Source organism: Anoplopoma fimbria, chromosome 13 (assembly GCF_027596085.1).
Source record: "Anoplopoma fimbria isolate UVic2021 breed Golden Eagle Sablefish chromosome 13, Afim_UVic_2022, whole genome shotgun sequence".
Taxonomy (NCBI): domain Eukaryota; kingdom Metazoa; phylum Chordata; class Actinopteri; order Perciformes; family Anoplopomatidae; genus Anoplopoma; species Anoplopoma fimbria.
Genome location: NC_072461.1, coordinates 5,524,178 through 5,544,386, shown reverse-complemented (window position 1 = coordinate 5,544,386; position 20,209 = coordinate 5,524,178). Strand labels below are relative to the sequence as shown.

At 40.2% G+C, this 20,209-nt stretch overlaps 1 protein-coding gene across 1 annotated transcript in view; it reads right to left on the bottom strand.

The window, feature by feature from the left end:
• Nucleotides 1-20,209, bottom strand: part of unc5ca (unc-5 netrin receptor Ca) — a 172,286-nt gene that overhangs the window by 43,959 nt on the left and 108,118 nt on the right. The window contains exon 4 of the mRNA XM_054610704.1: nt 16,044-16,147. Within this exon, the coding sequence (XP_054466679.1) occupies nt 16,044-16,147 (104 nt within the window). The remainder of the gene's footprint in view (nt 1-16,043; nt 16,148-20,209) is intronic.

Genomic DNA, 20,209 nt, shown 5'->3' with positions numbered 1-20,209 from the left:
TCTGAGAAGTTTGTATGACTGTTTCTTTTATACCTATATGAACAACTTTTAAGAAATTTACTTTTTCAGTCATCTTCAATTCAAACCTGCCTCCCGACCACAGCTGAATAAAACAATCGACTTTCTTGGCTTGATGCATTGTTGACATTTGGAAGATGTGGATGTCAGGTTGTCTGCCAGCCTCTGTCATAACTATTACTATGCATACGTTTGCATAGACTTGTAACTTCGGAGAAGCATAATTTCCTCTGCCAATCAAAACACCCTACTCACCCCATGCCCTCCCTCCCAGCACACACACTCAGATATACACACAAGCACACTTCCAGATGTGCCACACTCATTATTATTGTCTCTGACCGGCATCAAGAGAGCCATCAACGTAATTGGCATACTGATTTCCATTATCAAACACTTGCACACGCACGTATGCTCACACAGACATATTCACAAAGCCACACACACACACACACACACACACACACACACACACACACACACACACACACACACACACACACACACACACACACACACACACACACACACACACAATACAATACAATATGCCAACCTAGTTCTCAAGAGCCCAGTCAGTCCAGTCAGCAGAAAATAAAACCCGGTAGAGACAAACAAGAAAGGAGAGAAGCAGGAGGACAAGAAACAAAAAAGACGGACATCACAGCTGAGAGAGGGTCAGAGGAAGACAAAATAGTGGAGGTGGTTACAGGAATTAAGGAAAGGACAATAGTCGAGTGGCAGCAGGCTGGAGAAACAGAGAGCAGGTGGGAGAGAACATATTGAGAGGCATGGACACGGACAGAAAGCGAGCGAGAGAAGAGAGGGAGGATGAGAGATGGGTGTTGGCAGAGCCCGTCATCCATCTTTCTCTTCTGCTGCCATCAGCTTTCCTGACACAAACCCAGACAATTGGCTATAACTGTCTGTGTGTGTTCGTCGGTGGATAATACCAACAAATGCCACACACACCTACACACACATCACCCGCCTCCTGATGTGTAGCTAAGTAAAATAGTAATCAAGCTATTCATTAGTGCAGTAACAAAGGCCATTACTGGCTAATCAACAATCTCCAGACTCAATCGAGGAAAGCTAATAGAAATGTAATCCAACAGAGCACATGAATCTGGTGAAGACGTGTATGTGTGTGTGTGTGTGTGTGTGTCTGTGTGTGTAATGATATTGGACAAAACAATTAAGTCATTGTGATGAGATGAACAAAATGACTTTGTTGTTTCAAACAATTACAGGAGAGTTACCATCACTGTATGAAAAAATACCAAAACAATTGGTTAAATTGCTTCCCTCAGCATCAAATAAATGTAGCACTTAAACTGAAATTAGACTCTTAATGCACCAAATAAAACTATGACGCACCAGGAAACGTTTCTTTTATGCCTCATTCATGATGGTCACAATGAATACAAGGGATTATAGTGGAAGCTACTGAACGCTGCTGTACTGCTGTATCCTGAATGGGAAAGTTGAGGATACAAAATCCCATTGAGCTTGTTCAAGACAATTAAGATACATTTCTATCTGAATATACAGCAATAGGAACTCTGCTATCTACGAAGACAATAGAATGCATTACCAACTTTCACTTTATGTTCTTACTTGATTGATGTGGTGGAAGATCCATTCATCCAGCATATGTGTGTTTCACAATACAGTCTATTATACAGAATGAAGTAAACATTTTCCATAAGGAAAGCTTTATAAAATTACCACATAAGTTCTGTTATTTGCAAGGACAAAAGTAACAACCATTTATTTGGAAAAACAAGTGCAGATATGTGTGGTGTTGTGTTGTGTGCGTGGCTGTGTTCATTCTGCTTCCTCCACACTGCTGTGACTCTTCTCTTGGCATCTCTATACCTGCCAATTTGTAGCATTGTAACAAATACAAATGGCTATATTTTGGTGCCAACAATACCTCTGGACTAAATGTCCTCTTAACGTCAAGGGCTACACATCACTCCCACCTCTTCTACAGTAGCACACTCTTCATCTGCACTTTCCTATAAGTCATCACTTACTTTGAACCAAACAAAATTGTCCTTTTTATTTTTGCCAAGTTTAGCCCCTTGCAGTTGCTAGCATACACAGAATACATACTATGCTGTATTGTTTTACGTACATCAAAGAGCATGTTCCCAAATTGTGACTTGTGTTAAAAAGTCCACCTTAGATGTTTACAAATATATTAAGGGAGCAAACAATGCTGACAAGAGACTTGCCTTCTGATATATTAAGGGAGAAACAATGCTGACAAGAAGGCCTTCTGAGAGAAGGGCAGTCAAAGATAAGCAGCTGACAAACCACAGAGAAATATCATTCATGGAGACGGATGAACAAAAGAAAATATAATTAAGTCTCTAGACAAATGAAAATACAGTCCCTCATAATTAATGAGTTTCAATGCTATATTTAAGAACAGTGTCGATCTCCATGCAGTAGTCTGGAACAGTAACCTTGCCACTCAATTACATTGATTATGTGAAGTGTAATGTTCAGTCACCTGCAGTATATCTGTACAATTTCACATCCCTGCCTTAATTGGCCATATGTCCTGGTGTTTCTGTCTGCATCCTAACTACACTTGGGAGGTGATTAGGACAATCCTGCTGCCCACTGCTACTGTGGGGAATTTACTAAAGCCACCTACTCCACCACATACAATACATGCCAGGACTGGGCAGACTGGGCAGATTGTGCAGGTTAACGTAAGGTCACTGTACATGTGCACGCATATATACAGGATGTAAGTGGGTAGCGCGTGCATGTGTGTGTGGATGTCAGTGTGTCTCTGCCTCTATGTGGGCATGCCAACATGGGATTTCAGAGGCTCTGACAGCTTAATTAACTAGATCCCGGCGAGTGACATAAAGACCTAATTAACCACACAGACATAACTGGGTCGCGGTCGACAATCATACTACACTCATGTTCTAAAAGACATCTAAAAGTTGATTGTTTCAGCTTTTAGAGTTTTTATTGCATGTATTTTCCATGAATCAATTAAGAATACATTTTATCTTTGTAATTTTGCTCTTATGCTGTAACACAAAATAAATATGGCAGCAGAACGACAAAGACAAAGACAAACAGGCTTAGCCTTAATGTTTTAAAGTAAGAATAGTACTTTCTATTGCACGCTCTTGTACTGCACAATTAAAAAGAGGGGGACATATATATGCTACACTGTATAATCTATTAAAACTGATGTGTGGCAAAGAGCTGAGAATTCTCAGAGGTCTTGTTTATAAGAGGAACAAGGACTTAACGTATGTTTGTATAAGACTCGTATACCACTAGGAATTCAAATGTAGTTGGGCATCGAGGATGAAGTATGTCTATAATAGAAAGAATCCCCAATGTGCAGCAGAGTGTGAGGAAGTGCAGGGCGCTATTCAAGGTGTCCCACACAGACAGAACTGGGACACAAGAGGACACCCAGTTGGACTAGGACAGGCCTACAGAGGTTTATTAATAACCTACTACTCCACTGCACTTTGGTACACTTCCACTGAATGATGCATGGCACGGACATATGATACAAGAGTATTATTTTACTCAGCTGTGACTTGTGCTTCTGAGCATTTGTTTTGCAAGATTTGCAAAATACCTTAAATAAATTGTAGCTACAGTATGTCCTGAGAGCTAAAATAAAGCCACAGAGTTAATGGTTCCCTTGGTAAAATGTAAGCTTATTAATGATATAACAGGAGAGGGTGAACGAAGAAAAGGGAGACCAAATAGAAGCAGGTGAAATGAAGGAGAGGAGAGGAAAGGAAAGGAGAGGTAAAACAAGGAAGTTGCTTAGCACTAAAGGAGGTCACAGATGTGCTGAACAGAAAGCCTGCACTGGCTTCTCTAGGGTGCACGTGCACACACACGGACACACACACACACACACGGACACACACACACACACACACACACACACACACACACACACACACACACACACACACACACACACACAGTGTTACCTCTGAGATTTAACACAGGTGCAGATGCTTCACAGTGATCTATTAGAGTCACCCTCTCATGTCAACATTCAAGAGTGCAGAGAGAAAGGGAGAGCGAAAGATGGATGGGGAAAAATCTCAAGAGAGGGTCGGATAGAGAAAAGGTATTTCAACGGCAATGGTGTAGGAGTGAGACAAAGATAGAGAGTTAGGGAGGCAGTGATTACGGTGGAGGAGGATGTGGAAACAGGGAGGCTGGGGGCAGATATATGTGGGTGATCCATTAAAACTAAACCGACAATATCAACAAATAGGAAGAGGAAGCGATAGAGGGAGCCCTTTAGGGGGTGAAAGAGAGAGTGCAATGGAATGAAAAGGACAAATGAAAAGGTAATGAGGAGGTGAGGTAGTATGAGGGAGAGAGGGATTTGGAATTTCCATGCTATGTCACAATTAAGGAAAGAAAGATGGAGGGAGGGGGAGCACAACGGGACGGAGGTGCTGAATGGATAGAAAAAGGAATGTCGAGAAGATGGGGAGGATGTGCTGGGGAAATCCATTTGGGAAAACATGACAAGGAAAGTCAAAGTCATGTGAGGAATGTGGGGAAGAGGGGGAAGGAAAGGAGAGACAACTTTAGGAAAAGATAGGAGGAAGTTGGCAAAGGAAATATTTTACCTCGGAACCTTGTGCCAAAACATGGGGTGTGTCAGTGTGTAAAAAGAAATCCACCCAAAAAACTCCAGCTACTGCCAGTGTTCACATGCCATCTCTCAACAATCACAGACGAGGGCATTACAGGGATAGACTACCACTTTGGAGGATTGATAGATGGGCTGCACTTTTGAGACATGGTGCAAGTAGTTGGTGAGTAAATGGGAAAATGGGAAAAAGAGATGTGCAAAAAAGGAAGAAGGGCAGTGACATGGAAGTTCAAAAACCATGAAAGAGGGAATATAAATGACGGACAGCAGAGTATGCAAAGACGTCATTGAACCCCCAATACGTCCAACTATTTTCTGACAGACAATTTAATAAAATATTATTTAGGCAGAAAGCAACACTTTGATTAAAGTTGCTTAGCAATACATTTATTTCCAGAGAATAAAAAATGATAATCACTTAAGGTATGGAAAAAGTGAACACTTACCATTAAAAATATTGTTATGTAAGGGAAACAAGGCTAGCCAGGAAGGATAGTTTAAAGGTGAGCTGAATGTATTGTACGTATTCTAAAACATAATGTTGTAATATTTATCAGTCGAATATTTCACTAACTACAGGGAGAGCCTGCCCTGGTCTATGCATATTTTTAAGACATGAAGAAGGCGTCCGCAAATTATTTATTTATTTGCGAAATGAAATATCATAAAAAATAATGTCTTTCCTTAAAGTTGCTTACTCATTCTGAGAACCAAGAAAAGAATAACAGATAAATGGAGTAAGCAGAAAATAAACGAAGAAAAAAGGGAGTAAGTAGGAAAATCGGTTCGACTGAGGATGGAAATGCATGAGGACTGTGATGGCAGCAGTGCTAGCTGAAGGGAGGAAAATAAAAACAACAACAACAGAGATGACAGTTTGGGGTGAGTGAGAGTTAGGGGATGGAAACTTGAAATGAGACCCTGGGCTCCAATCATTAGAGAAGAGGCAAGACGAAAAACATCCAAATCCACTCAACAGCTCAGACACGTCGGGGAAACGTTTCCCCAAACAGATGCTGACCTAGTAACAGCTAGGATCTGAATCAACACCTCAAATATCACCAGGGAAAAGTTCAAAAGGGAAACACTTTCTAATTGTGATAGAAAAACTGAAAGTTAGGAAATTAAAAGATTAAACCTGTTCTCTCCTCTGTTTTAATATAGCCTGCTGTACTTTGCGTTCTTGACTAATGTGCAAGCCCTGAATGTCACAAGGCAATATTTGAGCTTGCTATATTTTGCAGCATACCGATTTCATGAGAGCTGTGTAAAATATTGTGATGGAAGCTGTCAGAATATCTACGCACAAAACAGTCAAACTTAACCATAACATTATGATTGATTTATTCATTTATCTATTTAAGCATAATTAATATTTCTTAGCAGATTCACGGATTACAATTCATATTCAAATAAATTATTTAAAAAAAATGTCTAGTTCCACACCTACTTCAACCAAAAATAATACTCACTTTAATGCCTGAATACCTAAACTTAAGCACACACAGCAAGCCTCCTTTGGGAGATATTGTGGAGTTTCCTAAAGACTTTTAAAACAGTGAGGTGCCTTACTGACTTTCTTGGTTGCTGTGAAACAGTGTTAAAATGATTGACAGCTTGCTGAATTATAGAGCAGCCCTGTGCATGGTTACGGGTCAATGCGGTAAAAGTGTTGAAGCCCTCTGTATCTGTGTCTCTGTTGCTTTCTTTATTTCTCTGGAGAGTGATGTATTTCACATTTCCTGCTGAACCCTATAGTTCACTAAGTACTTTAACATCACTAATGGCGACAACAGGAGGAGGGACAGTGAGATGAAAGAGAGAAAGATGAGGAGAGAGAAATAAGGAAGAAAGTAACAGTGGGGATGAAATGTGAGCAAAGGGAGAGAATGCTAAAGAAACCACAGGACATAAACTGCTGAAGATTATCTAAGTGTTTCAACATTGTTACCTAAAACACTTGAATTGTCTTGACTCATCTTTAAATGAATGCTTTCCTGGCAAGTTGCACCATACACCTATTTTATGTGGTTTTTTTTTGACAATTCATTTTAAAATGACACCTGCATGGTTGCAACACTAATGTTCAGGCAGAATTAAAAGAACTTTGAGTATCAACACAAGAAAGTCACATATTTTACTTCATCGGGGTCCCTTTTCTTCAGTCCAAGATTGCCCATATAGGCGTTTATATTGGTTGTACATTAATTACAGAACAACAACAATTCTAATTTTTGGAATTGGAAAAGTGTGTCTAAAGGCATTAAATTAATAAATTCAGAGGTGGATGTTAGGGGTTTCAAACAAGGCTGCCTGCTTTTGTATCAAGAAAATGTATACTTGAGGTCCCTTTTTCATTTCACACTCAGTAGGTCAAAGAGGTATTTCCCCAAAAGTCTCTTTTAAGTTCAGAAAATATGTCATTTAAAACTAAAGAATGCATGTTCAATGTAGGATATAGGAGATACAAATTAGAACCTGTGTTATGGTCTTCAACCTCACCAACCAGTGTGTCAGACATTACAAGCAGGGTTCATGATAAAATCACAATAGTTTAATAAGGGCTGAATGAAAACAAACTGACTATTTATGATTGATCAATTATTCAAAAATATATATTTTTTTTAACAAAATTATGCCACGTTTATACGTCCCTTCATTTTGATTAAAAAATATATTTCCTACCTGTTTTAATAAAAAATGCTTAAAATAAAACCTGATAAATGTTAACGAAAACACCTTTTTTTTAACCTTAAAAGAAAATGATTAAATATATAGTGTTTGTGTATAAAATACATGTAAAGTATACAGTATATTTGTGTTATAATTTGGAAGCCAACCATTTTAGTACTTTTCTAACACACAGTTGTATATGTATGCAGGCATTTATGCACATGTCTAGGTCTGTGTGTGTGTGTGTGTGTGTGTGTGTGTGTGTGTGTGTGTGTGTGTGTGTGTGTGTGTGTGTGTGTGTGCGCACATGTCAAAGCTGATTCACTGTACAGTGTAGGAGTGCTAATGACACTCCATAATTATTAAAGCACGAAGAGGCTCTGAGCTGATTGGGGGCATGCTAATCCTTTTTAATTGACTCTCCAGCTCTCCAGTGTTATTAAAACCGCCCAACAACAAAATCAGCTTTGCTTTATTAGCCGGGTCAGCTGAACTATGGGAGACCTCCCTGTTTAGTGGTGTTGCATTTTGTTGAAGGATGAACAGTGAAGTATGATCATGGGAAACAAACAGCAAAATGTCCATGTAGAACAGCCTATTTCAATTACATTCAGATTGGGAGATTAAGCAGTAGATCTATGTTCAAATCAAGTGCAAATGCGTAATACTCAGTGTCCTTAATCTGGTTAGCGTACAGAGGATCGGGTGATGAATGGGGGTTAAACGCGTTTGACACCAGAGATCTGAGTTCAACAATGAATGTTGGCTTATTAAAAATTTGTATTATGATAATGATTTTCCCCAAACCAAGCCTTAACTGAAAATGCTAGTAACCTAACTTTAACCGTTATTTGCATCTGTCGTAGGAATAATCAATTACAAATTGGGTTTCTGCAGAGTTGTTCTTTTCCCTGACTGAGTTGATGATAGTGATGTTTTATAGTACATTATGAAGCAGAATTATTAACCTGCATTGGTCAATATCTTTGATACAAGTCTGCATTTGCTGAGCATCAAACTGCAGCATTGATTTCACAGTTTTAACTGACAAAAAAGAATGCAGGTGCCATCATGAGCAGCATATTCCCTGTTTATGGTTCCCGAAAGAGCTAAATGAGCATCTTATCTCTAAGTGCTATACATCGGCCTCTGAAAGGTCACACTTAAGAAAGACTAGAGCCGTCTACCTTTGAAAGAATCATGCATGAAATCAGCAAAGCATCAATAGAGCCAGTTGCTTCTTGGCAGTGTTTGATAAGCCGATGATTCAATACAATTCTAGTTGGTATGCAGTATCGTGGTTGATACAGCTCAGCAACAATGTAGTAATATTTGATTTTACATCACCAAACACACTTTGTGTCACAAACACAAACTGTGTCATGGCAGTAAAAGATGTCATGATCACATATCATTGTAATCATATTCTCTGCTCAACACACTCATCATCTAATAATGTTTTGTTATCAACACAGACACATTTATGAAAATATGAATTGCTCCGACAATGACCTCCTTAAGTAACTCACTGAAGACTACTTAACTGAATAGTTATGTAAGTTTAAAGCAATTAATTGGTAGCAATTATTCAAAGCCCTGGCTTATTAAAAATTTTCAGTCTTGGTCACAAATGAGGAATTTACTGTCCCAATTGCTCGAGTAGTTAAGTGTATAAAATTATCTCTCAATTCTCGCAAGCAGTAGGCCTATTTTTAGGTGTTACATTTTTTGATAAAGACGTATCTAAAATGTTCTCTGTATTACATTAACATATGCACAAACCAGCTCATGAGCACAACTTTACAAATTTCTAAGTTTTTTGTGCTCCTTAAAGACTTACAAGGTCTAACAACTCATACAACTTGACGGGACAGAACAGAGTTTTGTTTTTGACACTGTCGCACCCAGTGTCAAAACAGTGCGTTCATTCATCCATGACAACGCTGTCAGGACTGCCCAGGGCAGCACGGCCTCACCGCCAGACAATGCAGTACACTCTACACTGTCATGTCACCATCAATCCAAAGCTTTGTCTCAGAACTGTGTCAAGAAAGAGAGACAGCTATAGTGACAAAGTGAGAGAGACAAAGTGTAAAAGAGACAAGAGTCCACAGAATAGTGTGAGGAAGTTTTAAAAGACGTGAACGGAAATGGAGACATAGATATAGCTGAGATGGGAAACTTTGCAAGGTTTTATCTAACACGGAAAGTCAGTGGAAACAGTCAACAGATAAGCATTACTTACAAAAAAAGAGTGAAGGGTCAGCGTTTCGACACCAGCACATTTAATACCCTTTCTATGTCACTGCCAGAAAGACATTAAAACAGGGTTAATTACGAAGGTGGACTATCCTACGGTGTTGCCAGGGCCTTTGCATGTGTAATGAAAGGGGAGAGAGTAGTTTCTCCTAATTAAGGGGGAGTGGAGGGGATCTACGCAAACGCCTTCATTATCTCCTAGTCTCATACTTCTGAGTCGAGCACCCACTCAACCCTCTACATACCACACTCACAGAGAACACAGTCCTAGACTGAAAAAGACTCAAACCTCAGACCACAGAGAACTAAATGTGCATATGATCACTGGCCTACATACTTTCTGTATTCTATGAAGATGGAGGAAAATAATGCAGGTTGAGTCGCCAGTTAGGAGACAAAACCCAGGGCGACTAAATGTAATGAGAAGCTTCTCTTATTGAATTTTGATTGTTGGTTTCCTTAAATGGCCTTAAGGATAGACAGATGCACTGTAAGTGCTCGCAGTAACAGTCACTGCTGAAATAGCAGAACTTTTCCACTTGTGAGAAAGCCAAAATAAATGTCCGGGTCAGATGATTTTGTAAAAAGTTTTATACAAATATAACTTTACTGAGAAAACGAGCAACCTTAGACACTTATTTTTTGACTGTAAAAAAATACAGAGAGATTAGTCGGTTTAACAGTGAGGAGATTCGATAGCTTATGCTGAGAAAATCCACATTTCCAATGCACTTCTGCAGTCTGCTTCTCTCTGAATCTACTGACACGGCTTATCACTGGATAAAAGGCCTCTCAAGGCTCCTTAAATCTCAGCTCACAGGAGATGGACTGTATACATGCCTTCTCCCTCTTCCTGTGTATGTGTGTATGCAAGTCTGACTATCTACTGACTACTATATACAAGTGGTTATAAAAGACTGCACCTCTCCCAGTACAAGGAGTGAAGGAGTCAAAGAGATAAAGCCTACTGTATGTGTGTTTATGTGCATGTTGATTCATGTGTGGGGAATACACACATCATTAGATAATGGTCACAATCCCTCTCGACAACACCAACAACCAACAACAATAGCTTTACATCACAGGAGACATCCTTCCTCATCCGCCCCATTTGTAAATTACTCTGCAGTTAGAGACCATCACAACAGCATTTTAATAATCTTAACACCATTTCAATAATTCACCTATGCAGTCAGCAAAAAAAAAAGAGATTGCTGACTAATCTTTGGATTACGGTGATGATTTCTGACAGAGGTTGAGGATCAAGGTAAAATGTGATGGGAGATGAGCTGTGGGGCTTACTATGCTAGCTCAAAGAGGATTAAGGTAAGGATCTATTGGGGAGGAAGCATTACATAAATTGTTTTTGTGCACAGAAACACACACATGTGTTTCTCCAGAAGAGTGCCGGGATGAAATGAATTTTTATCTTCTGGTGTGGTGGTCACAACATTTTGCAAATCTAAGCGAGGATCCAGTGCTTTATTTGATACAACAAATTATATCTATAGACCATTCCTATCCCTTCGGGTATATTCAATTGTATTTATTTAGAAATAAAAAAAGACATTATACTAGCGTTTCTTAAATCTGTTTACAGAGCTTTTAATGGAAGAATTGGTATGTTCTGGGGAAATATACAGTTTGGATGTATTCAGAACTTGCATTTTATTTATCTTGCAGAATTTGAAGCATTAGTCGGTGAGTCTGAGAGGAACATTGAGTTCCAGTAAGAACGAAAAGCGGTTTGGAGCTAAAGGAATCCAATAGATCTGCTTCCATCTGTGGGCACAGGAAGAGAGCATGTCTTTTTTGTTGGACAGTTTAATTCACACTGTCACCTTCACTGTCCATTTAAAGCACTCCACCACCACCGATGTTATAACATCCAGATAGACTCTGCTAGTAAACATCATCATATGACACATTAACAATGGTGACTTCAGGGACTGAAATTCACTGTGTCTTTGTACAGTTTACTGTATGAGTGTGAGAGTGAGGTAGCTGTTAGCGTTTTAGCCAAACTGCACCATTGATGCCTTCTGACAGAAAAGTCTGCTATGATTTGCATCACAAGGAGTCATTCATGCACACCAAGACACACCCATACACAAACACACACACACACACACACACACACCACACACACACACACACACACACACACACACACACACACACACACACACACACACACACACACACACACATAAACACAAATGCTTGTGTCTGGACTTTTTCCACAACGGTTAACGCAGAAAGTCATTCACATAAAATGACATTGACGGTCACTGCGAGGGAGGCCAAATGTGTTTGTGTTTTGTGTGAGGTGTGCCTCCTGTATTCACACAAACACACATTTGTACACCATGAATGTCCCAGCTACTTCCTGGTTATATAGTGTATGTGTACTGCCTTAGTTGCTGGCTTCGATCGGCTTTATTAAAGCAAATTCGGAGCTGGCAGCTGAATGCGTGTCTTGCTAAAGGACACTTAAGCAGGACAAACAGTGCTGAATGTTGGTTTGAAATGAAGCTTGGAGCTGCAATGTAAATCCCAAGGACAATCTCCCTATGCCACCCTGGTGCACTTTACAATACAATTTCACTTGAAGTTTATTGTGATATAAATAAAGTAAAATATATTATAAAATCTTTCACTAATAGATAATGTATAGGTTGCTCATAAGCCAGCATAAGTGGATAACTTGCTAATTTAAGTGTGGATTGAGTGGTTAAGAATGTGACAGGAACCTGACCAGGCTCCAGACACGTATCCAGTTACTGTCTGACTCTGTGTGTATGTGTGTGTGTGTGTGTGTGTGTGTGTGTGTGTGTGTGTGTGTGTGTGTGTGTGTGTGTGTGTGTGTGTGTGTGTGTGTGTGTGTGTTATAGATAGACACGTGGAGTTCCTGTCACCACACACTGATGTGTTTATTTCACTGCAGCTGGGGTAATCACTCACATGCAGAGACAGACGCAGACAGGCACACACACACAAATATTCACATGGACACTTACAGTCTCACACATACACACACCTATACACACACACGCACACGCACACACACACACACACACACACACACAAACACTGACCCACACACACATAAATACATAACCCCACCTGCTATGTGGAGTCTACTGGCTTTGCCTGGCCTGTGAGCTTACTCTTTGGTTTTCAAGATAAAAAATATATTGTTGCTGTCAGGCTGCTGCCTATTTCTGCTCCCTCAGTATCCTAATGAACCTCACAATATTTGTGGGAAAAGAAAAACCAGTTCACTCTTACTCAGATCTAAATTTTACAGTGCTTCTTGCTTTCAGTGGATATTTCTAAGACCTGAGTTTGGGTGACCTTGAAACAGAAAAGTTATTCTTGAAGAAGAAGAAAAAGTATAAAATCAAATCTTACTTTTCATCGAAAGTGAACATTGTGCTGCACTTGTTGCAAGTTCTCTGAATTCACCCTCTGTGTCCATAAAGCCTTTCCTGTTGAACTGCTGAACCCTCCCTGCTGAATCCAATAGCTTTCCATCAGCTTTTAAAGGCTTTCTATCACAGTCTAAAGAGATTTAGATGTTTCTCAAGGATTTCACAATGCCTCAAATTATGTCTCTCAGGAGCTTTAGATTGAAAGAGAGAGGGGAAAAAAACACAGAGGAGACTGACTGATGACAAGAGCAGTACTGTCAGAGGAAAGTGAAAAGGAAATAATGGTGCATGGGTTGGTGTGTAGTCATTTTCTTTGCAATCTTGGATTTGTTTGACCCTGACCTCTCAAGGCTAACAGTTGCGCAATACTTAAAATGATCCCTAGCTAATCTGTCCCTGAGTGTACCTCTTCTCATGCTTTAATGTGTGTGGGTGTGTGCGTGTGTGCGTGTGTTTAAGGAGTCAATGCTTTGGTGTGGCATGTTGACAGCCACGTGATGCCAGCTGGGCATTACGATGTGGGTATCACGTATCAGGGCACCAACCCCATCACATTGACAGCTTTACAACAGTCGTCAACTGGTCGACACGGCAACCGCAACCGCTAATATTAGAACATTTTTAGAGAGGTCACAGGACACCAGAGCTGTCAATCAAACCAAAAAAATGGTTGTCTGTGTGTGTGTGTATGTGTGTGTGTGTGTGTGTGTGGATGAGTGCATGTGTGGAGCGAGTTAGAGAAAAGGAAATAGAAAATGAGAATGGCAAAGAGAATGGACATGATAAGAGCAAAGAGAAACAGAAAGTCAAAGGAGATAAAAAATAAAATAAAAAGGAAAGGCAGAGCTACAACCTGAGGTCATCAGCAGGTTTTAACACTAAATCCTTCTAATCAGCTTGGGCATAGATGTACTGCAGGGGATACAGACCAATCCATTTACCCTGAGATCCCATTATGACAGGAGAAAGGAACGGAAAAGGTAGTAAATTGAACACACTAGAAAATAGCTCTCAGTGTTGTGTGTGTGTGTGTGTGTGTGTGTGTGTGTGTGTGTGTGTGTGTGTGTGTGTGTGTGTGTGTGTGTGTGTGTGTGTGTGTGTGTGTGTGTGCTTGTGCATTAATGCATTGTGTTCAAACAGGTATCAAAAATAAAGAAAGCAGATGAAACAGCAGTAATAGTAATGACTCATTGAGATCTGTCTCAAGATGAAGGAGCGTGAGTTGTGAGTGTGAATGTGGTTTTGTGTCAGAATGAGTTAAAAATAGTCCCACGTTATGGGGGCTCCTACTGTTTAAACTTAGATCACACTATGACCAATGTATGCATGATGCTTGATTAACCTCAGAGAATTCCCAAAGTAAAGGGGAAAAGAAAAGATCACTCTATTCCAAACCATCTGTCTAATTCTTTTTCTGCCCCATCTTCACCTCAACCTTTCCCCCGACACACTCTCCCTCACTCTAGCGGTCTGTCTGAGTGCCTCCCTTGCCCCCTCTCCTTCAGTTCTCCCCCCTCTCTCAGGGGAGCTGTGTACTTAGCTGCAATTGAAAACGACTATCAAACCCTGAGGAGCGAAAAACTGACTCAAAGGCTCCTTATCCGGTAGCGCAGCCCTCTCCAAGTGCTGTGCTGCTTTTCCCCCAGCGACCAACTAAATGAAATTATGTCTTTTTATCCATTCAGTAGGGAACGCAGCCAGATGAAACCTGGAAAGTAAAGAACAATCTGAATTGCGAATGAGGTTCTTCACTGTAGTTAAGGCCCTCGGGGAGTGGAAGTGACACGTGTTGCTTCCCTAAAGTGGATGTTCACTGCACGACACGTTCGATGAGTGCATAAAATGTAGATGTGCTGACAATGTAGTAGCGGCATGTACACAATATTCTCTTACATCGAGGAGGGTTGTGTTGTGTGGTTGAGAGTATGTATGTGTTTACCACACTTATGTTTATGTGAATTTACTCAAAGTCCACACCTGTTTATATCAAAAAATCGGTTTTGCTTATCAAAGTGTTCTTGAGCAAAAATAACCCTCCTTAATGGCCAAAATAATGATTTAGTGATTTTACTAGGCCCCAAACGTAACATCTCCCAAAGTGAACTTAACCAGTTGTGCTTTTTTCCCTGCAAGTTTATTCTCTTCTTTTCACTTACCACCAATATTTACATCTGTGCTAATGCAAAGGTACATGATAGTATTTCCCAGTCCTTTTGAGAAAAGCAGGCAATCAACTTCCGTTAATTATCCTCATTATTTTGTGAAAAGCTCAGGTACAGCGAGAGAGACTGCAGAGGTTTACCCTAAATTCCAAACTCTGACATAGTTGTGCTGCAACTCAAATTGGCTCTCTGGGGACATTTAAGTCTAAGTTTAAACTTTGGATCAGTGTTACCTCGTTGCAGCAGAGCTTTCAAGCAACTGTCACTCAAAACGAGATTCGGGCTGTTCCCCTGATTTTCCAACGTGACAATTCAACATGAACGTGGTTTTGCAATGTGTTACAATGCTTTATATTTTTTAAAACATGTTTTGGGGAATGTCTAAAAACAAGGCAAATGTTTGTCTCATTTACATAGTTAACAAATAAAAATGTAGGACTATTTCAGGTTGGAGCAGGTATTTGCAGTTGCTGTATTTTTGATTTTGAGATATTAAGTCCGACCAGTTGAGACACAACTGAAAAGGCCATGAAAAAGGTTTGAAATACATTTTTATTCAGAACACCCTCCAACCACTGACTGTGAAAGAGTGCCTGCACCCATCAATGTTCTGCTGTCCGCCTTTCACAGTTTGATGATTCAATGACTTGATTCCTATTTTTATTTTATTTTTTACACCTTTTCACACCCTCGGTTGTCTTCATGTTGACATCCCATCTCATACTCTCTCGCCTTCTTTTCTAGAAATCCTTTCATAATCAGACGTTCTGCTTCACATTCACTTCATATGGAGCTTAACAATAACGCTGCACATACCTCAGCAGCTGGTATGCCCTCTGGAGGGCGACACTGTAACAGCACTTCCTGCTCCAGAGATACTTCCTTTCCCAGGGGTTCCTGTTCGAATGCCTTCTTCAGGTCTGGGGAAAGAGACAAAGAGAGACAGGAAACTTAATGACTACTGTAGGACAGGTTATTAGGCAAGCCAGAGAGACTATGACAAAAATGATGAAAGGATTATATCATAATGATACTGGATAACATATTGATTTAAATGGAGTGATATTGTTATGATATGGTATTGTAAATGATGCTCAAGTAGCCGGTGGAAAAGCTCACGGATCAGCACACTGATCAAAGCAAAAAGCCCCAATGGAAAGTGGATTTGTGTGGGAGGCCATTTTGCAGAAGCATTCTGTGATTCAGCAGTGAGGGGGCCCATTTAGGAGATGGTGCTGTGTCATTGTAAAGCGGGCTCATTACGTCATCTCCGCGGCAACAATGACACAGTAATTATGGAGTTGGTGGTTGAAGTCAGCCGTGCATATGTTGACTTCTCCCACTCTCCTGTCACTTTAGAAATGTAAACAACAGGGAAAAACATTTAGCTGTATATTCTTAGAGGCAACTAATGCTGACATGGGTTACATGCACACTCACACTCACAGATACTCAACATTTGCATGTTAAGAATTAAGTTAAAACTGTTTTATACACACACAAAGCTGATCATGCTTTGTGTGCTTTAGCTGCTTCACACAAGAAACACAGGCTGCTTTGTTGCAATGTTCACCCCCCGAATCACACTCGCACAATATTTTAACCTTGCTGTCGTTCCATATAGACATGCCAGAGTGGGGGGGATCTCAAGAAAGGCCAAAGACAATAAATGATTCACACTAATGGTCCACATGCTGTGATAAATGACAGCATTACAAAGCAGCGTGGAATGCACTGCCATTTCTTCAACAGAACGTTTCAGAGAGGGCTCAGCTGTTTTCATTTTGGAGGGAAAAAATGCTCACAGCAGCAGACTTTAAAACAATGAACTAGACATTTAAATAAGACCGACAGAAAGACAAAAGAAAGGAGGATGGATTGAAGGCGTTCTAGTGTGTGGATGGATAAATGGAGAGATGGAGGGACGGTTCTGTTCAACTGATCTTAATGCTAAATACAGTTTTGTCAGAGACCACACTTGTCTTTCACTTTTTCTGTTCACCTCCCTAGTTTGCTGCCATACAGCATACTGAATGCATATATCCCCATATTGGCAGCTGGGCTTAACACATGTTACAATAATTAGCCTTCCATCGAAAAGGCCGTAAAACAAATTGTAACCTGAGAGGGGGGGCAGTTTTGCGGGCTTAGCAGGTGACTTTATTTATGATGCTGATCCGATAGTTTGATGGATTTATAAATAGTAACATATGGAGGGGATGGAGTTTTTTTTCATCTAAGCTTCTGGGTGCAACCTAAAGGTTTATGATCAGATATCTGATCAGACTCTAAATGATCTGGATAAAAATATCTGCAAAATTTGTATCCATTCAAAACTGAATACATAGCTACAAATGTTTAGTTGGGTATTGGACATACATGTATATGTATTGGAGAGGAAAACGGGTAACTGGATGATAAAGTTTCACATATTGCAAATGTAACGATGATTCATTACATTGGCTACATACTGTATCTGCAGAAACATGGTCTGTGTACTTCAAAGTGCTATCCAGAGGTTTCTGATATGGCAGCATCAACAGCAGTAAGCAAAAACTTTCACTTTGAAGAGTTTGAGAGTCACTTTGTTAGTTTGTAAAGGATGGCGGCAGCTGTGGAAGACAATTCCTCTCTCTCCTCTGTCCTTTAGTTTTTAAAACCATACGGATAAAACCTCCATAGGAGGACACAGCGTGTGTTTGTGTGCGTGTGTGTGTGTGTGTGTTATCCTTGTGTCCTTTTCCTCGCCTGGTTCCCAGGTGTCCTCTTAATCACCTTTTCCATCAGCTGGGGTACATCATTTGTGGACACACACAGACACAAACACACACTAGATAGAACATTTCTTTAATACCAAACTGGTCGACTCAGAGTAACTAACTGGGTATTTCATCAGGACAGTCACCTTACAGTGGCCATCAGACATTGAAGAGGGGTGAAAGAGAAGCAGAGGTAAAATGGGGGGACAGCAGGTGGGGGGTTGAAAGATGAGAGGCAGGGCGAGAGAGGAGTAGGGGAGAAGTTGGCAGCACACAGCAGGACCACCAAACTCTTTCCTAATACCAAAACCACCTGTTTGGTCTTTACCTAAATACTTGTACATGTCCACCACAGTCTTTATATCAAACCACTCAATAGAAGCTCATGTCAGGGAGTCCACCTTGTACCATCTGTATTTATCTGCTTCTTTATCAAAACCAACCAGCAATCCATAAAAACCTCTGAGCCATCAATCTAGATTACATCTCCTTTATCAAAATCCCAAGCCTATACAAAGATAAGGGGAGAGATACAATGTGCCTAAGCTTACAAAAAGTATAAGAACTTCAGAATTTCATATTGAGTTGTATTTAACTGTTTGAATGTTTAATCATGAATCACTCTCTCCCAATTCACATAGACAGACTCAAATACTGGGGAAGCAAAAGGGACTGTGGTGAATTAATGAATGTTGAAGGACTATTATTGTGAAATGTGCTCACATTGAGAGTTAACGGTTATACCTCCACTTTATCTCAAGCTGAAATATTTGCTATTTGAATGTAGGTATTTAAATAAAGTCTAGGAAAATTTTGCACAGAAACCTTTGAGGAAAAATGTCCGTTTTAAGGTAAGACAACTCACACTGTCACTGTGTGTTTTGGCTGTTTTAATGAATAGTGCAACCATTTGTCAAGCTCTATGACCAATGCTCTGAAATGCAATTCGAACAGACGAGTGACTTGGTGACAGCTGATAAATGTGGCTTTCACAAAAAAATGCATCATGTGGTTATGCTTGAGATATTTCACATTTAAAAACATATAAATTATAATGTTACTGATGTGAATCGTGCCTGTTCATACTGCAGTTATCTTGGGAATGGCATCTGGCATATAATAAGTGTGTATATGCTATATTGTGATGTAAGTATAGTCGGAAGTTCATACATGCTAAAATAACTAATATCCAGAATTAGTGGGCCTGTGTATTTCTAACATGTGCATGCTTACAGCAGAAATATAATACATGTTAGCAATGTCTCTGTATGTGAGGCAATACAAAGAGTTTTGGGCATACAAACTCACCTCTAAAAAGTACTTAATTACTTAAACTGAAATACGAACCTGTATGTGAGTAAAGACAGGTGGTCACGCCGTCTGCTTTCTAGAGATACAGCCCTAAGATTTCCCAAATTCTCCAGACCGACTTCCCACCCGAATGACTAGGTTTCATTTCATGTAATATAATTCTTATCGTCATTAGAATTCGTGTGGAGAGCTCTATTGGTGAAGATAGTTATGTGAGGACACAGAGTATTTCTGAGGCCGAATGATAACTTCATAATACAGTCATTCCCTGTGGGGGATGACAGCCTGAACAGAGCATGATGGTTCATTATGGGAGTAATCACCCAAAGCTCTAGCCCTAAATCCACCACATGGCAACCCACACAACACGCAGAGAGACATGCGTACACTGACTGATACTGAAAGACAAAGAGAGAGCGACAGAGACAGTGAGATACTGTCACAGCGAGGACAATACACACAGGAGATGGAGACTAACACGCAGGCACGACGCATACACGGAGACGGATCAATCACAGACACAGACTCACACACGTATATGCACCAAAAGAACAAACAACAACTACAGATGCAAGGAGAGAATGAGGAAGTGATTGAGGGGCTGAGACACACTTCTCTCATGCAAGCCAATTCCAGGAACAATTTCCTGGTCTTAATTAGTTAGGGAGATGGTGAAATGAGGAGCTGGTTGTGAGAGTTGATTTCCATAAAGATTGAGAATGAAATTAAAGGAGATTAAAGCAAACCGCTCGAGGGTTGAACTGACAACACACACACACACACACACACACACACACACACACACACACACACACACACACACACACACACACACACACACACACTCACACATATTCCCCACATAGCGCTAAGCTAGCGGGGCATGACAGACAAACTTTTTGCCAGTTAGGT